Raw genomic sequence first — 22,757 nt, 5'->3', positions numbered from 1 at the left:
ATTTTCTCATAGATTTATTAATAATAGACAAATTTCAAACAATTCCGGATCAGTAGTGTAGTCAGAATGTTGATTGAAATTCTGAAATTGAAAAATATAGCATGTATTTATCCTACCAAATGAAATTCTGTTACCTCTTTTATTGAAGAAATTAATTCGATAGCCATTTTTGAATCACGTGGATTCAGTGTTGTGATCAGATAAAATGAAACTTCAATATTCTTTTCTATTGGTGACGTTGAAAAAAAATAACTGTTGGCCATGAAAATGAAACTTTATCATAAAATTCAGTGTTTTGGTAGGCTCCTCGAATGTTTTCCCAATGGAAAAATATCCACTCGATTGAAAAATACATATTTCATAAGGGTGCTTTCATTTTGAATGCCCCACACTGTATATTCAAATGAAATGAAAGTATACTTAAACAAAGTATTGTATCTTATCCTGAACTCTTATCGTTATATGTGAAACAGAATATATAAAATAAAATAGGTATTGAATCTATTATTGAATCTTCAGACTTATTTTCATTATTGGGTAAGTTTCAAAAACTATGGAGAATAAGTTTGTCAGTTATCCCAATGATTCTGTATCACTATTGGAATTTAATCCACAAATATAACATTTTAATGAATGGAATTTTCAGAGATACTATCCTAATCGTGAAAATATTGATAACATTCATTTCTGAATACCGGTTTGTTTCGATTTTGTTTTCGGCTGTATGTCAAATATTTATTAATATTTTAAATTTTTTATTGTCATCTCTTGTTATTTTTATTTCACTTTATTTTAATTTTTCGTTTATAAGTCACCTACATTCATTTGACTGTTTTATTCACCTCATTCAACGAATCATTTCCATTTTCCGTCACAATAATTTGTATATTCTTTACACATGAGCGTTTCATGGAATTTTATATTCCATACGATCTTTATTTTTTCGCATGTTTCGATATTCTTTCTTCAGAAGAAAGGTTGGTTGGTTAACAGGATACATTTTTTCTTGAAAAAAAATTCTTGCCGACGTTTCGAATTTAAATAAATTCTTTTTCAGGGCTCAAAAAGTAGTTTTTATGTGTTGACAATATTGCTATTTTAAATACCATCAGACATATTAGATACATATTGAAAAAAATTAAAAACATCACAACAGACAAACTTTTGAGACACCAACACAAAACGACATCAAACAAACGAATTATTCTTTCAACTAATTAATTTTTTTCTTTCAGATTCGAAACGTCATAACGCTTTCTTAGCTAATAGGTATGTGTACCATTCGATTTTCATATTTTCGGGCGATATAGCTCGATTGTAGCATTATACAGAAGTGTGAATATATTTTCCTGATTTTTTATCGACTATCTGAATTAGAATCTCAACCTCTGAAGTGAATCCAAGGAACTAACTCAGAACTACATTTTTGTCGACTCACGTTTCACCAACCACAATCAATAACATCAATGAGAAATGTTCTCAACGGAACTACCATTTTCTACTTTCATTTCAATTAAATGAATAGGCTCTGAAATCAATGATATTATATGATTGAAAACATCAGCCTAGCAAATGAAATTTTGATATGAGAAATCCAATTGAGTTTAGTCAAATATACATACATGTTTATCATCCAAATAGTTATCTTTCACTTTGAGGTGTTGTGTTCTTGCAGTTTTTCAAAAAAAACAAACAAAGTACCATTTACCCATTTCAGATTCATAAGAAAACTCATCACGGATTCTAAATATATCAGCCAAGTCAACTGAACAATATTTTCATAGTAATTTTGCCAGCGAGTATTTTTTTTAAATACAGATTAAAATGAATCAAACACATTACTACAATACATTACTGAAAACTGCACAAATAGCTGTTTCTTACATTGACAAACACAAAGGCACAAACTGATGAACGAGCAGAGAGCGATCAGTTATACTTTAATTATTTTTATTTATATAAGCCTAATCGGAGTGCGGGAAATGGGTTAATTCAAAAAGTATTATCAATATTAAATAAGACCTTCTGACTTGGCCATTCACAAAACTGTTTTCTAATTTATACATTCCATGCACGTAAACGTTGTAGTCAAAATAATCAAAATAACGATGTTGTGAGAACTTTATCGTTTACTATGGAATGAGTTGGGTAATAACGTCGGAAAACGTAGCGTATAACTCTCAGTAGTTTAAATTGTTTACGAATGTTGTCAAAATAAAAAATTGAATTAATTGGTATTGGATTATGTTGAAAGATTTCTAGGCAGAGAAAATATTTATACATATGATATACACCACTTTCGGTATCTCATTTACTTTCAGTTTTGAAGCATCCCACCACAGAAATGAACCCGTTAGAGCAATATTTTGATTCAAGATATGAATATATTCTTATATTTATTAACGAAGACATTTGCATACCAGACTTCCCAATATCAATGTTTCGAAATTATTTACAAAGATCTGAGCGATTGGATCAGAACCGTTAACTAGAGAGTAGAACATGATACCGTTCAGAAATGTATAAAGTAAAAAATGAGTTTCGGATTTTTTCTGTCAATTGTAGATGGTGCACGTGAAAATATTGGAATGGTGAAGAAAATAATATAAGTGGAGGGGTTATTTGCTGAAAACACACCTCTTTCTAATAGAACATTTATACAGAGAAGATTCTTCAGAAGTGAAAATAATTTCACTGTTGCTGATGAATAAGGCTACTGGATACAGAATCTTCAGTATTCTAGGTCAGAAAATGATCAATCCTCTGTTGTTGGAAATTTTCAATGAACTGCTTATGAAACACTTCAACGGAAGTTATTGAAGTTATGTTGTGGAAAATATATAAAAACAGTATGCCTGTGATCACAATGACTAATCGTGCAGCATGACGTTAGTTGAGTTTCTTGTATTCCCCCGAGCTAGGAATCGCACGTTGAAATGTAAAACCTCGTTGAACCTCACCTCGTACTTTTCTCGACTTTTGAGAATTTCTTCATAGGGGTGACCGCTGGTTCACGGAAAAACAGATTTGAATTCCTTAAGGACATGCATAACATGAAAATTTGTTCATACTCGAACCCATTGGTATCTTACCTTTCTCTGAAATACCCAGGAGTATGTTTTCTGTGTTGCCTTATTTCACCTACAGGTGTAGGGATGATGGCAAGCTATGTTTCATGGGCTCACATAAAAAAAGTCATTTGTGTATCTGAACAATCTAATATATGTCTTTTTCCTGAAATATCATATTTTAGTTCGGAGACTTACTTCAATGATGATAACGAAAACTACTAGTTATCAAGTTTGTATTGAGATAATGTAATAAAATCGAATAAATAATTCAATATTCAGAAATTGTGAAATAATACTGAATATTATTTTATCATTCCTTGAAATGTTTGATGTCTCCAATAATAGAGTTGAATAGAAAAGGTTTATACGCTTGCTTGATTTGTGTAAAATTAACCTCTTGCGGCGTAATATCAAAATAATGAGACTACTTCTTCCATACCAGAACTGTAGTACTATCTTTTCATGCGTGTTTTGCTAATCAAGTTAGCGTCACCAGGATATTAATAATGCTAATCAAGTTACCATTATTAATATCCTGATAATGCTAGCTTTTTTCACTAAACGCGTATCAAGAGATAGTGTACTAGTTCTGGTATGGAGAAAGTGATTTCATTATGAGGTCTCCTCCTATTCCTCCTCCTATTCATTTTCAAATTCAACTGAGAGATGTGTGAGGAGAAATCAATAATAGAATTTACGAGCCGTAGCAGGTACGTATTCCAATATTTATAATTTTCCAGTATTTCATACTATACTGAAACCAATAATGATTGAGAGTAGAAGTAAGCCCAGTTGACAGCAAATCGGGGGCGTGCTTATTAATTTTTGAGAGTGTTAAGAATGAAAGAAAAATTCTTAGTACAATTAGTTAAAATATTCATACACATTTTTTATTTATTTCATTGAAACTTTGCAATATCGTAATTTACCTAATCGTTGTAGTCATTAGGTGGGCCTTATGAAAACGGAGTAATAATCGTGGTAATTATAGTAGGTACCAAATAAATTAACAATATTAATAAAAAACACAATATATATATATATATATATATATATATATATATATATATATATACCGGGTGTCAACGAATCTATTAGACAAGTCATAACTTCTAGACTATTAGGTGTATCAAAACGAGATTTGGTACAGATAAATGGTATGTGGAGAGGAGAGTTTTCACATATTTTTCACTTTTCGGTCACTTCCGGTTTCAGCGGAAATGGCTCCGGTTCTGAATTTTTAAATGGAACACCCTGTATATTGTAACATTTTTGGATTTCTGAGACAATTCTGGATCAGAAACTGACATTTCCGGAAGTTTTTCAGCCTACTTGATTTTTTCAGAGTCTCTTTTAAAATTGCATCTAGGTGGCCATGATCGGACGTAAACTAATCTATGGACCTCAGGTGATATCAGAAAATTGCAATAGCGGAGTTTTAGTGACTAGTGTGTTGAATATGAATGAGACAAGTTTACAAAATAACATTATCGTGTCTAACTATTATTTTTCAAATGGCGACCATTTTTTGACAAGCACTTTCCGAAAAAAGGATTTTTTGACAAATCTAACGATACTAATTTATTTGCGATTGGATTACAAATAAGAACATATATTAAATATTACTGAGGAAAATACTCGATACAAATTCATTTACTTTTGTCAAGGGTGCCATGGATAGGAATGATGCATAATATTTTGCGGTTATTTCCATCAAGTCCACTTTGGAGAACAAAACGCTCACCTAGGTTATGACAGTGACATAAGCTTTATGAGCAGAAAGTAGAAGTTTCTCTTGATTTTCGTTAATTTTAGTTTAATTTTTCGTCGAAATAATGTATACTCAAAGTGAAAAAGTGGATATGTTGTTATTGTTTGGAGAATGCCACAGAAATTCAAGGAAAGCTGCTGAGTTGTATGCTCAGAGATATCCCAATCGGCAACACCCATCTCATCAGTATTTTCCCTATGTTGAGAGTCGTTTTAGGCAAGAGGGAAATCGAGACGCAGAACAGAGGTTTGTCATAAATGAGGAGACTGAGATTAACGTTCTTGCTATGGTAGAAGTTGACAAAACGGTTTCTTTAAAAGAAATTAGTAGAGAAATGCAGATAAGTCACGAATCAGCAAGAAAAATACTGAAAAAGCACGGATATCGAGCATTTAAATATCAGTTACATCAACATTTGTATGCTGACGACGGCAATAGAAGAGTAGTATTTTGTGATTGGTTGCTTCAAAATCATAGAGTTAACCCAAATTTTATCAACTTCATTCTATTTTCCGACGAATCACGGTTTACAAATAATGGCATGTTTAATAAGCAGAATTGTCGGTACTGGGCCCAACAAAATCAACATGCAATGAGAGAGGGCAATTTTCAAGAAAGGTTTGGCGTCAATGTCTGGGCTGATATCGTTGGAAACAGAATAATTGGTCCAATATTGTTTCAAGGTCAGTTAACAGGGGTTAGATACTTGGGTTTTCTTCAAAATGAAATCGAGGATCATCTTAATGATATGCCTTTAGAAGTTTTACGGCAAATTTACTTCCAGCAAGATGGAGCACCACCCCATAATAGCAGAGACGTACTTGACTTTTTAATAGAGCATTTTAATAATAGAGTTATTGCAACCAACGGTCCAGTACGGTGGCCTGCCCGCTCACCGGATCTGACTGTGTTAGATTTCTTCATTTGGGGATATGTAAAAGAAAGGGTCTACTATACAACAGCCCCAGCCACTCTCGAAATCTTAGAAGAAAGGATTAAACAGGCATTTAGAAGTATATCGCCTCAAATGTTACAAAACGTGTTGAGAGAAACAATTGAACGAGCTGAAATGTGTCTTGAACAAGGAGGGATGCACTTTGAAAATTTACTATAGTGGAATTTTCAAGAACTTAGGATATTGCAAAAAATCTAAGTGCATCGCTGAAATTATTAGTTAAATTTGTTAAATTTGTTGATCCAATCGCAAATAAATTAGTAACGTTAGATTCGTCAAAAAATCCTTTTTTCGGAAATTGCTTGTCAAAAAATGGTCGCCATTTGAAAAATAATAGTTAGACACGAAAATGTTATTTTGTAAACTTGTCTCATTCATATTCAACACACTAGTCACTAAAACTCCGCTATTGCAATTTTCTGATATCACCTGAGGTCCATAGATTAGTTTACGTCCGATCATGGCCACCTAGATGCAATTTTAAAAGTGACTCTGAAAAAATCAAGTAGGCTGAAAAACTTCCGGAAATGTCAGTTTCTGATCCAGAATTGTCTCAGAAATCCAAAAATGTTACAATATACAGGGTGTTCCATTTAAAAATTCAGAACCGGAGCCATTTCCGCTGATATATATATATATATATATATATATATATATATATATATTATATATATATATATATATATATATATATATATATATATATATATATATAACTTTTTTTCACTATTGGGTTGCAGCAATTGATAAGTGAACTCTTTATAACTATTCTCAAGCTTTCGAGTAACTTAAACTCATCGTCAGGGGTACTAGAAAATACAAATTACAAATATAATATAGAATATAATATAAATGTAAATGTACAAATTTTCGTCTAATCTAATTTGATCTATAGATAGCTACCGCTATCATCAAAGTGAATTATGATTGGTTCAATATTGTGTTCAATACGGTTGTCTACGTCCCACATTTTTTGCTCCTCTTTTAAAACATGCTGCATGCATTTCTTCCAGTCTTCTGCAGAAACAGTTCGAATAGCTTCTTGGAGGTGATGTTGCACGTCCACTAATTTAAATGTTCTGTTTTCTCGTGCCACCTATCCTTTTACTTGCGCCCAGATTAATTCTATTAGGTTTAATTCGCAGTGGTATGGTGGTAACCTTAAAACTGTAATTCCACGACTTAACGGCATTTCATCCACTGCGAATTTTTTATATTTGTCTGTGTGTAATTTTGTTAGCTGAAGTAGTTCTGCCGTTAAACTATCTTTGTTATATTGGATGTTCTTATTAATTAACCATTCTTGAATTGCTGCTTTTTTCCATGATTGTTTCGGTAATGGTTCTAAATGTCGACTATGGTATGGGGCATTGTCCATGACGATGACAGACCCAGGTTCCACAAGTTGAATGATGCCTTCAAACCATTTTTCAAACACCTCCGCATTCATCTCTTCATGATAGTCGCCTGTTTTCTTAGATTTGAATATTAATTCACCATTTGGTAAAAATCCACTGTCGCTTCCTATATGCGTAACTATCAGACGACTACCTTTTCCAGATGGCTGTTTTAACCCAACTGACAAACCTTCAATAAAGGCTTGTCGTGCACTTGTTATATTACCATCCTGCCATACTTTTTTGACCGTATGTCCTTAGTTAACCCATGTCTCGTCCATGAAGTACAATTTTTTTGAGCTTCCGAAATTCGTCAATTTTTCTTAGATAGTTTCTTCTCCATGCTATTATTTCTTGACGTTCAATGAGAATGCTTTTCCTGTCAACTTTTCCGTACGTAAATTTCATTTCGTGTACAAGTTTCCTAAAAGTTTCTTTACCCATTTTTGGGACCAATTCATGATCGCTAAGTGCCTCCAGAACTGTTTGTAGTGTGGGCACCTCATTTCTGAAGAAGAAACTGTGAATAGTTCTGCGTATACTGGTTTTGGCTTCATCAACTGAGATTTTTTTTCGTCCGCTACTAGTTTTTGGCGTTTGTACGTCCCCATGAATTTCTGCTTCTCTTAGTATTTTGTAAATCGATGATTTTGGTACACCGGTATAATCAGAGCACATATCAACTAATTTTTCTTCTGTAATTGTGGAACTTAATGATGTAGAAATGCCCGGTTGGTTATTCGAAGGTACACACGTAGAATTACAGCACATATGCACAAAGTCATCTTTTGGTGGCTGATGATCTCTTTTAAGACAGTGAAATACTCGCAGTATAATTTGTTTTTCTCTTACTGACCGAGACTCCGACCGTTTTACCTTTTTCGACGTGGAAGGCCCGACCATGTCTCCCAGTTTTTGAGTAGTTTGAGAACGGTGTAGAAATACAATTATGTAACGCTTAAACGCTTATTAGCACTATTATTTTCACCAATTGTTATCACAACACGTCGATTGCTGACTAACTTAACTGTAAAACGTACAATTCACGCTGTATAATTCACAAACCAATGATACGCTCATGGCTGCAAGTACATTAGTGAGGACTGCAACGATGAGATGGAAGTTACGGTAAAGTGACAAAGACAGCGTTGCCACTAGTTGTAATAAATATCTAACACTATACAGAAAATAATGAATTTTAACTGATCAGTAATCAGGAAATGTATAAGTATTACTCATTACAAGCTCATTACTGATTTTTGTCATGAATAATACCTTTTAATGGTACTAGTATTGTGTATTATCTATAATTTGCCACAACCTACAACTCTACTGCTTACTATATTTTGATTCTGCTATAAACTGGTAACGTAAAATTTAGATATGACAACGCGCTTTACTCTCAATCATTATTGGTTTTACTATAGTGATTATTTCAATAACACAGTTTTCCTTGTAATTGCCTGTTAGGGCAAGCGCACACTACAGACTTTTTATCGGCCGATAGTTTAGTTGGATGCTTATTAGTATAGAATCATAATGTGAGTCCGCACATCTAAGCGATTCCAGTCGGCCGACTGAATAATCAGAAACAAGTTGGATAAGCTTCCCAATTCTAATTCAATTACAAAGTTGGACAACTATCGGCCGAATTCTAATCAGACTGTGTGTTTATGAGAGTGCGCAGACTCACCAACTAAACAGTCGGTGCCTGCAGACTCCTCACTCTACATTCTATTGTTGATATCTGATATAAATATTATCTAGTACCTACTTTATCTTTGAATATATTTGCGTTTTCATTACATTTTTTTTTTCATAATAATGTCGAATATTGCCGAATGTTCAGTAGAAAATTTAATTGCAATTGTTGTTCCTGCGTGGAGTGAAATGGATGCTGCAGACAGAAGAATACTAGCCTTCCTCGATAACATTCTTTAATACTTTCAATACAACGCGTCAAAATATTTTATACATCAACAACTGTTCAGACTTTTCAGTTGGTGGTCTGCGCACCCGCACCGAACCGAACAGTTTTGTTTGAGTAGTGTGCCCCCACCCTTAGAGTTATTATCGTACAAAGTGGAACAATTCGACGCAATGAGGGCATAGCTGGTCCCTAATCGGATGGAATGATTCCGGTAAATGTAATCGGGAATATTAATTTTACATTACGAAAACCCACGCTGGTTCAAATGAAAATAGTTCACAAATTCCCTCGGATACGTTGGAATGATTTATTTCCAGCAGTATGCATGATGGGTTTATTTTTGTAGGTTAAACAAAACCGACCGACTAATGAATGAATTATTGTCCTGAATTAGTGAGAAAAAAAAGTGCTAATTTTGAATTCTCGAAACATATCATCTGAAAATGTGTCTAATATATTTCAGATGTTAATACAAATACAAATTTATTAATACAAATTCAAAAATACACATAGGATTATATCAGATTCTATTGTGAAATATAACTTTTTCCCATTTTTGAAATTCGTTTTTACCATCAAATTATAGTTTCTCCATACCTTACATCACGAACGTAATTAAACAAAAAAAATCTACTGTAGATTCACATGAACTCATTGTGAAATAACAATTTTTCCAATTTTTGAAATTCTTTTTCACAATCAAATTATAGTTTTCCCATACCTTTCATCATGAACGTAATTAAACAAAAATAATCTTTTGTAGTTTCATATGAACTCTAGTCCTAAACAATAAAAACATCAGCTTTCATAAAATGTATCAAATGAGATTTTTTAATCTATATCTCAGTGGAAGAACGTGACTAACATTCATTGAAAACTCTTGGGGAACCGCTAATATTACTTGGCTGGGATGATACTGATGTTGTAATCAAAATTATTGATCTTCAGTAAATATCACTTGATACGTTGGATACTGATTTCTTCAAAGAAGAAATGATAGTTGAAAAAGGGTCGAATAATTTCTATTTCATGTCTATGAAATTTTTTGGGGGTATTTGAAATCGGAGAAATTTGAATACCCGACCACTAGCAAATCCTAAGTAGCTACGGAATTATCCCAGTCAGATGCTAGAGAAAGTTTTATCTTTATAATTGAAATATAATTCCCGATATAATTAGAAAATATTATCCTTGTGTAGCAAAACACTTTCACAGTTGAGAATATTTTGAAATTATTCTGCAAATAATATAACAATTTCCTTTTTATCTTGCAAAAAGTAATTTGTAGCAGTCAAATTAAAAATATTTCATCTTTTTATGAATCAAGTATTGACTGATTTCCTCAATATGGAATTGATGATAATTCTCAAGCTGGGGAAAGTATTACTTGGCCGTGATACTATTTTTATTTTATAATGGATCACGTTTCAAAGTTCAATCAATCAAAAGGCTGGAATATTATAGCTCATTGAAACCCTTGAATTCAAAATGAAAAATAAATCATCAAAACTATCCGTTCAACTGTAATTCAACAAGTAGAGATAGCGTTTTAGATTACCTCCATAAGTTACTGCGAAAAACCAAAGTATTTTTCACAAAGCAAAATGTTTAATTTATCTGTACCGTGTCACATTCAATAATTTTGTCTATAAAAAAATAGCTAAAAAATAATAAATATTTCTTGACAATTCGGAGGCCAAAATCTGCCACCGTCTTCAGAAATAGACAAAATTCAAATGAATACGCAGTTTTTCCTATGCTGATTATTTTTATTCTTCAACTTCTTCGACAGATGTCAAAGCAGTTTTTGATTTTCTGCAGTAACTTATCGGGATAAACTGAAAAGTTTGCCCTTTCTACACCTGTCTAAAGTTCTCATTCATGATTGTCATATTTTTCAGATTGTGAAAGGTGAAAACACTCAAAATATGGTTGATATGAAAAAACTTATTTTTTTTCACAAAAATGACTTTTGTTCAATGTATATGATTCGTTTCGAAAGAAGATTGGGATTAGACTTCTATTATATACGTAAACTATTTGCTCTTTTTCGACAATTATGCATCTAATGTTCTACTTCTTGAATGTGGTATTTGTTGTGAGTGTCCGCACCTGTCTCAACTCAGCTGGAACTGGATCACTACCAACCCTGGGATGAAACCACCCGGTGAAAGATCCTACGGCCAAAGCACCAGCCATCACCAGCAAGGTAGAACACAGAGCGACAAGGAGCCGGCTCTGACTGGAAAGTACCATGACCATTTTGAACTATCAGAGCTCACATCACGTCACAATTATAGGGGAAAATTCCAATGCCTTGCCTCGAAGGTGAACAACATAAACGCAATTAACACATCAAGTTTCATGTTGCAAGAAGTTACGAACTTTGAAAATTGACGTCAGCGCTTCCAGCGTATATACCGTGAACTGCGACTATAAGCGACGGATCGCAACTGTGGCGAAGAGACGGCGCTCACCGTTGCGACGCTGATGTGTTGGTGTTTCGTCTGCGCACTACAAAGGACTGTTTAACATCCGAATGAATCAACTAATCATGAAAAAGTTGTTTACAGAACTGCTGTTAGTTTCATGAAAGTGTGGGTTTGTTGGATGAAAAAAATTATAACACAAAAGTTCAGGAATAAAAAGAGACCTCGGTTTCGCTCGGACAGTAAAAAGTCTGCAGATACTTTTCTTATCGTGGATTTTATTGGATCCCATTTTCGAAAAAGGCCCCAGAGTTATTGCGACTAGCGTTAGCAAACGAATCCGATTATCCTGTGATAGGGCAAGGGACATATCTTAAAGACCTTACAGTGATTCATGCTGGTAATGATCTTTTACGAAATGGGAGTTTTGAAGACATGATGCTCTGTTGACTGGTCAAGATTATAGGAGAAAGTTTCATCCCATTACATTTATTTCCTTCATTGAGAAGTTGAAGAACAAATATATTGGAAGTGATGTGAGGTACATATATCTTATAGAGATATTATGTTTTTGCTAGTAGTATTACACTGAAAATTTCACATTTCAAATTACTCGTTGTATGAAAATATATGCATTGTGGACGCAAATAGCCCCCATCTCTTAATTTCTGAATAGGTCAAGATATCAAAATTCAATTCTCTATACAGTGGCATTATTTACTTCTTTGAATTTAGACAGCTGGTTACGGAGTTAATAACTCCGCCACCGTATGTCAGATTCTTTGAAATAAATGTGGTAAGGAGTTCAGGAGTGATGCTAGCACAAGTTTCGACAATTATATCTCTAAGGTCCCAGGTTTTCAGGTTCCGTAACGAAAACTCTTGATTTGATACAACTCTAATGGATCGCTAGGTAACGGATCCTAGGTATGTGTGATCCAACCAATGGCTCACAAGTTTTAAAAAAATGTGAGGGCTCATAGCACCATTTTGTTGGAAAATAACTGGAATTTCGAATTTATCTTGATTGTTGGGCACAATTATTCGACTCCGTGAGTGAATGAGGCTTTGAAAAATTTCCAAATATAAGTTTCCAGTCAGATTTTTCTCTAGATATATGATACAAATAGAATGATGCTGGGTGATGATCTCCCTCCCCATGATTATCACATGATATCATCCACGGATTGGGAAACCTTCAAGGCTCACCTAGTGGAGACACGTACAGACCGTGAGACACTTCTAACTCGCAACGGTCTCGACGCGGCGGTGGCGGTTTTTCAATTGTTTCTGAACAACGCTTTCCACGCAGCCAACCAGGACAGAGTGTCCTCTGCGAAGCTATAATGAGTTTCCTCCTAAGATGAAGAAGCTTTCCCGGAAGAGAAATCGACTCAAACGAGTTTATCAGCAGACTCCCTACCCTGGAGATAAGGCTGTGGCTAGCAGGATGGCCAACCAGGTTGAACAGGCCATCACTGACTATAGAAACGAGAGGTGGAGCGAGTGTTTGCATTCGCTCAAACCTGGTGATGACGAGCTCTGGCTCACGGGTCACGGCGACGTGACCCGTCCAGCTTCGGAGGAAGAATTAAGGGGGTACATTAGGGCCTCCAAACCCAAGAAGGCTTCGGGATTCGATTCAATCAACGACATGTTGTTGAAGCAGCTCCCGGAGAACTTCATCAGATATCTACTGGACATCATTAATAGATCAATTACCCTCAGATACTTCCCATGAAGATGGAAGCATGCCACAGTTGTCATGATTCCGACGCCGGGCCAGAACCCGCCGTTTCCCCAGAATCATCGTCCGATTAGTCTGCTTTGCTCAACGGCTGAGTTGGCTGAACGTGTTGTGTTGCAAAGACTAACAGAAGAAGTTGAAGACCAAAATGTTCAGCTCGACGAACAATTCGGCTTTAGGAGCTGCAGGCCCTGAGACTGGTCGAAAATGCCAGCTCGGAGCTGAACAACAGGAAAACAGTCCATTTCGCCCTCGTGGATATTTCGATTGCCTTAGACCGAGTCTGGCACGAACGCCTGCTACACGAAATGCTTCATAGAAAGCCAGTGTAGAAATACGCAACATATGGAAACCCATCATCAAGCGAAAAATGGCCAACTCCCGCCAAAACGGTCATCTCCCACGGAACCAGTGAAGCGGAAACTAGAAAGCGGGGATAAGTGAAAGTACTCGAACGACCTATAAATAGTCATCTCTCGGAGGAATCAGTCCAGTCATCACCCGAAGACGATTGTAGATACTAACAATCGAAACGTCGTGAACTAACGTGAATCTCTCCACTTTTTATTTTTATTTTCTTTTTTTATTCCTTATTTTTATCTATTCAATTGTTCTATTTTTACTTGTAGTTTATATCACTATTATTTCATTTCAGGTTTATTTTGCTTAATATAATTGTTATTTTCAGTTATTCATTTTTAATTCTTCTTTTTTAGTTGTTTCAGAGATTTCAAATCATTTTATATAGCAGACAATGGAAGTCCGAACTAGTGAAATTCATCATGAAACATTGTCAATCACCTTCAGACAAACAGTTTGTTTATTAAATTGATTGAAATAAATTGATTAAATACCCCAGTCAGGAAGGGGTATACTGAGCCATAGCGGCATATAGGTTATTGACCTTTATGTCGCCACCAAAAACACCTTCAGTTATGAACTGTTCGTCCTCCTGGCGAACCTCAGTTGAAAGAGTAACGGAAAAGTTTCCAACCTGATGTAAATGAAGATGACTCGAACAACACATTTTGTCTTCAATGGAGGACCGCCTGCCCGATACTGACGATACCCAATAGGATGAAACAGCTGTCTACCGGTGGCTCTCAAATTGAAATCAATCAATATGGGAATGATCAGAATAGTACTTATTTATTCATCTTTTGATTTTCATGGAATTATTTTCCAGCACCTTGACTGCTTTAACCTTTCTCAATTTCATGATTGAAATATTATAAGCTATATAAAACTGATTTCACAATAATGCCCTATCTACTTGTCTTGAAATAATTTTATACTATCAGGTATTGGTCCACCATCGTTTTTCATAATATTATTATGTTTCTACCCTTTCATAGGCATCTAGATGCAGGTTGTTCTTGACTTGTCTTACTAATCTTAATGGACTGAAGTCCATGGAACAGTTTTGTTGTGAAATATGATGGGCGACTGCTGATTTTTCAGGTCATCCATATTTCCAGTGTGCTAAGTGTTCCTTATATCTTATTTTGATAGATTATCTCGTCTGTCCATAATATTTTGCATCGCAGTCCTTACATTCAATTTCGTAAATTACAGACTTTTCCGAATTCTCGACTTTGTTGTTTGGAATTCCCAAAAGGCTCTGCTGTGTCTGATTTGTTTTAAAGTACATCACCTTGGTAGATATTTGATTTTATGCGAAGTAGTTCGCTTTATCAATGTTGGAAGTATTTTTTCAGCCATCGTTACCAAGTTATGTCTGCTAGATACTGAGAAATACGCCACTGCTTTTCAACAATTAGATCATGATCAGTGAAAAGTCCGGGAGTTGTTATTTTCAGGCATTTCAAGTGAGATAAGCAGTCTAAGTTAACCCAAGAAGTGTAGTAGGCACTCAAACAAGGACACTGTAACAAGGAGTACACTATTGAGAAAAGCAAGACTTCTGTACTTCCCGGACGCAGTTCTAATTTCCAACAAGTTTCTCAATTAGTGACAGATGTCAAGCTTACACAATACTGTCTGTTACTAGTGTAGCACGGTGTAGATTTGTATTCATATAATTGATCATAAAATAATGTAGAATCGGATTGAAAACACATTTCCCCTACACATTTCAAAGTGTGTAACCTGTGATAACTAACTTTGAAGGCGTTTCAATCCTCCTTTGGTTGGAAATTTAAGAATTATCATACTTTCCAATCTCCAATTCATACACCAATAACTTCGCAACCAGTTATACAAATTCAAAATAGTGAAGGTTGTTTTATAAAGAATTGAAATACTTCAATAGTCCCTCTTTCATTTAAACGAAAAGTTGATAGCGCCCTATTGGCGATAAGTGATATCAGAGTATTGTTTTTTATTGAAAAGTACTCGAAATGATTCTTGTTCCGTTCGAAAGTGATTAGGTGAAAGGGGGACTATTTACGGCCGTACTGTATGTAAACAAAAATTTCAATAACGTGCACTTTTTGTCAACTACTCTGGTATCATCGAAAATAATCGTAATTAATAATGTTCATCACATCATGATTTCCGGAATGAGAATCGGTCAGTTACAGTAGTTTCAGAGATATATCGAATTGTCTTTTGGCTAGAAGTTATAAACATAATAGGTAGTTGGAAGAGATGAATATTTCCAGATTTTATTTCGAAATATTTATTCTTTATAAGAATAAAATTCTCATTCAATGGTCAATGTTGAATATCTGTTCTGCAACGAGCCGGTATTGGGACTCTTGTTCATTTAAGATAATTGGAATGTAAATTTTCTGCCGATTCCATCAATGGTGTTCTCAAATTACGAATCGTCATCACCTCTTCTGTCCCAGGATTATTCCGCTTAGAGTCTAAAGTTTTTTAACGTTGTATTTCTGATTTGACTTTGAGATACGAATAAGATATAATATGTCAAATCAAAACATTACAATCTGATATTGGGACATGGATAGAACGCTATTGAGTTCCAGACCATCTTCTATGTTTCGGTTGGTTTCCGGATTTTGCCGCGGTCTTCTTTGGTTATAATTCTCAAACGCTTCGACAGCAACAGTGAAAGTCATCTTCAGTGACGTGATAGAAATACTCTTCTTGACGTGTCAACTGAAACTGAAGCTCTCATGTGTCATTTATAATGCTGATGTTTTGCCCACTTTCTGTATAGGCGGGTTCGCCTGGCTGTGTGCCAGATCTTTGGTAGATATGTTCTTTCTTCGTTTCTTTTGAAGCTCTCTTGGTGTTTGTGTATTTCTATGGCCTCTAAGTAGATTCTTGTTGAATAATTAATCGACGTTGCAAGCCTCTCGGTCTTTTCGAACAGGATCTTGTGTTACTGTCGGATAGTGCATATTCGGCGACTGCAGACTTCTCGATTTGTTTCAATCGGCAACTTCGCTTGTGCTCGACTAGGCGGGTATCAATGCTTCTTTTCGTCTGACCGATATAGACTTTACCAAAGTTACATGGAATCCTGTAAACTTCCGCTGATTTGAATGCATCTCTGTTCTGTTTTGATGATCTCGGATACTCCGATATTCGTGTTAATTTTCTCCTTCTTTACAATATTTTGATTCGGTTGGTGACACTTTCTATGTATGTAGATAGATAGTGTCTTGGGGTTGATCTTCAATGGTGTTTCTCCTCTGCTACCGTGGACGCGTAGCCGTTCGCTGGTAACACAGTTGTTAGGTGTTTCATTTCGTCATCGAGGTACCTTCTTTCACATATACTCAAAGCTCTGCTCACTGCGGTGTCGATGACAGGTTCGTTTCTGTTCGTTTGATCCACTATGTAGGTATCCATCTATGTGTATTTTCTTCCTGTACACCGTATGGCCTAGTTGCCTACCTTCCTTGATGACTAACACATCAAAGAATGGGATTTAGAGATTTGCTTCTAATTCCATGGTGAACTGAGGACGTTCTGAAGTTCTTCTTTTGTATGGCTCCAAACAATGAACGTGTCACCTATATAACTCAACTAGTGCTTCGGTCGTTTTTCTGAGATTTGAGTGGCTCTCTATTCAAGTTTTTCCATGTAGATATATTGAAACTGATTCCTGAATCATTCAGTTGATGATAAAACTGTTGTTGGCTTTACAAACAGAAAATTTTTCAAAAATTTTTATTATATTGTGATGGACATTGATCACAACAAAAGTCAACATATTTGTCCAAATAGGAGTCCATGGTGAACTGAATTTTTGTATGAGAGGTCAGATAATTGGGAAAGTTCTGAAGTTCTTCTTTTGTATGGCTCCAAACAATGAACGTGTCACCTATATACCTCAACTAGCGCTTCGGTCGTTTTTCTGAGATTTGAATGGCTCTCTATTCAAGTTTTTCCATGTAGAACTTCGCCACTACTGGACTAAATGGACTGCCCATGACGACTCGATCAACTTGTTCGTAAAAGTTTTCATTCCATTGGAAATGAGTTGGCGTTAAAGAATGTCAAAATAGAATTATTAGATTAAAGAAGAAAATAGTAAGAATATATTTCGAAAAGTAGTTTCTTTTTTAAATGATTTGTTTTCAATTAAGTGATCACCGTAGAAAATTGACCTATTTATAATTGGAAAGCTGAATGACAACAATAAAAACCCCAAACTCTTATCATTGCGTTTATTTCAAATTTAAAAACAAGGAAGTTTACTCGGCAAGATCATTGTTGAAAAGATCCAATTTATATTCAAATGAAGATATATGTGAGAGAGTTTACAAACTTCACGTAACTGCCAAAAAGAAGTAAGGAACTCTTATATATTCACAAACTGATCGTGTTCAAGTAAACCATGAAACTAAAGTCAAGCGGTTAACTGAGGCAGATGCTGTATTAAATATTCGTTTTTTTTCGCTTCTAGAGAAAGGCAACTAATACGATTCTCGAAGAGTAAAATACATATGCGTCTACACCGATTTTTCTTTTTGTTATTAGGATACTCAATGATTCCTCTTCTACTTTTGTAGCAAAATATCATGAATGTTTTTGTTTCCATTCATTTTTATGACGCTTACTCGTGTAAATTTTGAAATCATAAATTACTCGACCGTTTATTATCAGAATTGTAGAGGGTTGAATACTAAATCGAATTAGTTTTTCAAAACCACGTTCGATAAAACATTCAATGTTATTGTGGTCGTTGAGACATGGTTGAAGGAAAGGGTTTGAGATGGAAAAATTAAAGACAATAACGAGTTTAATGGAGTGCGATCTGATGAAAATAACCAATCGACTGATGAAATTAGAAGAAGTGGAGTTCTAATAGCTAGTAAAGAAATAAAACAATAATATATTCACATTCAGTTCCATCTCTTGATATAAATTGAAGATGTTCGCGTGAAAAATAGTTTGAAATAGCTCGCATATATTGAAACTGATTCCTGAACCATTCAGTTGATGATAAAACTGTTATTGGCCTTACAAACAGAAAATTTATCAAACATTTTTATAACATTGTGATGAAAATTGATCACAACAAAAGTCAACATATTTGTCCAAATAGGGGAAAACAAACTTCAGCCAAACATTTCGGGAACGCGAACAAAATGGAGGCTGAATAAACATCGAAAAAAGAGAGTGGATATTTGCTTTTGAAATGGAAGTGAATGGAAAATTCACTCAAAAAAATTTAAGAAAGTTCTCTGTTTGTTCTAAAGACCGCAATAGTTCTGGTACATCCAATATTTTTTTGTATGGTGATTCTATTGTGAAATCAAACTATACTTCCGTAGAACGCAAATGCGGCTATGACAAATGATGCCATTCGAAATGTTCCAGATTAGACTCTGAACAGTTTTCTAAAGAACTGCGAAAACCAAATGGAACCAAGTAAATTTGTGAAAATTGTTCTGAGCAACCAGAAACAAACAAAAAAACGGTGAAAGAACTGAAAAGAACTATTGAATTCATATTTAGCAAGTACGACGAAGTTATAAATGAAAATGGTGAGATATTGATTTTATTGAAAGAAATGAGAGTAGAAAAAATAGGAATAAACCGTGATAATGGCGGTCTCAAGAAAGAAATTAAAAAATTAAATCAGATATAAGTCAATTCGAATAAATTACAGATTTTTTTGAACAACAGAAGCTACAGAAAAATTTAAAAATTATTGCCTAAACGTTAAAATAAAACTGATTCGGACATAGTAAATTGCATTTTCCAAGAGCTGCAATTGAATATAAACCAAATGCAAATTCAACATATGAATAGAATAGTTGACGAACACCCAAAAACATCCGGCGAACGGTCTGAAAATTGTCTTAGATATAGAAAAAACCAAAATAAATATTCAATTTCCTGCTAAAATGTTTTACAAAACAAACAGTGATTTAAGCACTGAAACTTTACAAATAAGAGGATCTACAAATAACATTTATATTAATGAAGAACTGACACTGAGAAATGTATATTTATTTGGAGAAACAGAAGAACTGAAGAAATGTGGCTTCAAATTTGATATAAAAAACAGAAGAATCATTGACCGAAAAACATGGGTAAATCTACTGCAAATATTCTATTCATATTGATGAATAACTGCTGAATACATTGAAACTATTCGTACATCAGTACATTGGAGATTCAAATACAGAAACTATTAAGACAAAGGTAGTTGATGAAATGAAATATCATCAAAGTACTTACTAGTTTTAAAAGTCATAATTTTTCAATACAATTCATTTTTTTCTCGAATGCTCAATTCAAGTCAAGTCAACACAATTTGTCACACAGTGAATAATGTATATCAATCATTTGATGACGAAATACCAACTTCATCTGTTTTGCTTGATTTAGCTGAAGCTTTTGACATAGTCAGCCGTTCTTCAATACTTTTAGAAGAATAACAAGCAATTGGATTTCGTGGACCTACATTCAATCTAATGTAAAGTTATTTGCAAAATAGAAATCTAAAAGTCAAAATTAACGATATATACAGTGACAAATGGATATTTATTCATGGAATTTCTCCTATATTATTCAATATTTACATCAATGACTCATTTTATATGCAAACTGAAGGAAAATTCAAATTTTTTGAAGATGATACGGTGATTTCAAAATTATCCAGAAATGGTTTGATGGTAAATCATTAACGATAAAATAAAAAAAAAACAAATATTTGACTTTCAGTTCTTGCCAAAATTTTTCACTAAAATTAGATCCACTAATAATCAGTGTCGATATCTTTGAGGCCTAATGATTGACAAACATTTGAGATACGATCATCAAATCTCAATCATTTGCTGTAGAAATTGAAGGTCCTCTTGCAAAAATTTAAATATTTAGAAAAAAATCTTGAGTATACACCATCTGAGTTAACTTCATTTTGCTCTGGTTCAATCACAACTACAATATGGAATATGTGGCTGGGGCGGAGTGAGTGGGGAACCTACTTGACTGAACCTAATGTTATTCAAGAATACTTTTTGAAAATAATCTATTATGAAAAATATGATTATTTATGTGAACGTCTTTTCAAAATCAGTGAAAAAATGGATACATGTCAATTGTATTTTTATAATCTTTTGATGTATATATATAAAAATGAATCAAACGTTCAATATAGTAATCATGAGTATGATACAAGAAATGAATTAACATATTCTTGAAAAAATATAGAGAAGAAAATGATATCTCAAAAAAAATGCATGTATATAATTCCCTACATATCTGATGAGCTGCCTCATTATGGAAAAAAATTCAAATCTTTTTTTCCATTTGAAAATAAAATTTAGGAATGGATATAGAAACGAAATTTTTTTTCATCATACAATGAATTCAAAAAAATCATGATTTACATTTCATCAACTACATTTTTGAATAATTTAATTCAATTCATTCATAATAATCAAGAATATTTTGTGAATTTTATATATTTATTTATTATTTTATTTTTCTTTACATATGTTCATATACTTTTTATATGAATATATGTGAGATTGTATTTATGAACATGTATACTTCTTTCATGACTTACTTTGACAAAAGATTTACTTTTCAAAGTTAGTATCAGTTCATTTAGAAGTGTGTTTATTATTCTCTATGTATATATTATGGAATGTCATGAATATCATTATTATTTTTGAGGCACTAGTTATACATATGAAGGTAAGTAAAGCTCATCGTAGTTTCAGTTCTGTGTATATACCCCCAATAGTGAATTGAAAGTATATGAGTCAGCATTGAATTTTTCAGAAAATGATGTAACGAACTTACATATGACATATTTTTCCAGAGAATTCAATTTAGCTGAAATCACCAACATCAATTGTAATTATGATATATCTAATACCGTCGTTGATTGTATCATGTTACCATCCAGAACAACCAAATTTCGTCATATTTTACAATATCAATAACTGTTAGATTAGTTGGTTTGGTAGCCTGATACGCGCTTCTTTGCTTTCGAAACAGTGCTCCCAACAACGCAGCGCCCTGCTTGCTGCGCGGTTCGTCCCGCATCTCTAGGAAACCAATGTCAAATGTCAGTGGTTTTCATAAGAAAGAGTGGTTTTGTCATCCGCGAACCAAAAAGCACGCATCGTGACAAGCCTAGTCGCGTCGTTAGAAAAACGCCCCTTCAAGAAATCGATGAAATTAGTGGCAATGACTTTTTCCTATGACCATCAGCTGCATACCGCATGTAACGAGCAGTCTGTATACAGGCATTGGTGGTCATCAGACCGTTCGAATCAACAGAGCTTGTTATTGTTGTGTTTCGAAAAATGTATTGAAGACATATGTTACATCGCAAGTTTTTCATCTTAGGAGCCTAAATTTGTTGATATGAACACTCTTGATTATTCATTTTTGAAAAATGTTTTATGATTGAATACAAAGATGGATTAACACAAATCCAGGAAAAAAGATTGGGCTGTTTAACAAATGATCTCTTGAAAAACATCAGTTTTTTAATCAAATAATATCTTTGACAAATATTATAGGCTTTTCAAAAAAAAAATGGGTTTCAAGGTAATTTTAATGGTTACGAAATATTTCAAATGAATGAACATAAATACATTGTTTCTTCTAGACTTACCTGTTCATGTATTTTCGATCTAGCGAATTATAAATAAAATATTTTCAATTCTAATTTCCTATCACTTGATGGCACGAAAGGTGGTGACTATTCTTGATAAAACGTGGTATTAGATATAAATTTCGAAATACAAATCACCAAAGGAAACGTCGCTCATAACTGAAATACATGAATAATTGAACATTTGCAGTGACTCAATAAATATACAGTGTGAACTTCAAACAGTCTCGTTCTGGATTGTAGCGTTGGGGTGATTATTGATACTATGCACCCATTCATAGCTAGACGAAGAACAGCCGATTCCGGTTTGTCGATTCATAAGAATCACAGACCGATAACGTGCTCAAATTCGTGTTACATGTTGCATACGAGAATTTTCTATACAAGAATACTCACCACATCTGACCGAAAAATCGAATAGATAAATGAGCAGAG

General features: G+C 34.0%; 1 protein-coding gene across 5 annotated transcripts in view; it reads right to left on the bottom strand.

Moving 5' to 3' along the window:
- Window positions 1–22,757, bottom strand: part of Mp (collagen XV/XVIII-type protein multiplexin) — a 423,852-nt gene that overhangs the window by 160,187 nt on the left and 240,908 nt on the right. The window contains exon 1 of one of the 5 annotated variants that reach the window (XM_074179087.1): window positions 11,237–11,555. The exons of the other annotated variants lie outside the window; for them this stretch is intronic. Coding sequence (XP_074035188.1) covers window positions 11,237–11,386 — 150 coding nt within the window. The 5' untranslated portion in view covers window positions 11,387–11,555. Of the gene's footprint in view, window positions 1–11,236; window positions 11,556–22,757 lie in introns of those variants that run through there. 5 annotated transcript variants of the gene reach the window in all.

Source organism: Leptinotarsa decemlineata, unplaced genomic scaffold (genome assembly GCF_025532065.1).
Source record: "Leptinotarsa decemlineata unplaced genomic scaffold, Ldec_3_MD MMD2_tig00004307_RagTag_RagTag, whole genome shotgun sequence".
In the NCBI taxonomy this organism is placed as follows: domain Eukaryota; kingdom Metazoa; phylum Arthropoda; class Insecta; order Coleoptera; family Chrysomelidae; genus Leptinotarsa; species Leptinotarsa decemlineata.
Note: the sequence above shows the minus strand (reverse complement) of the source record. Positions and strands in the feature narration are given on the sequence as shown.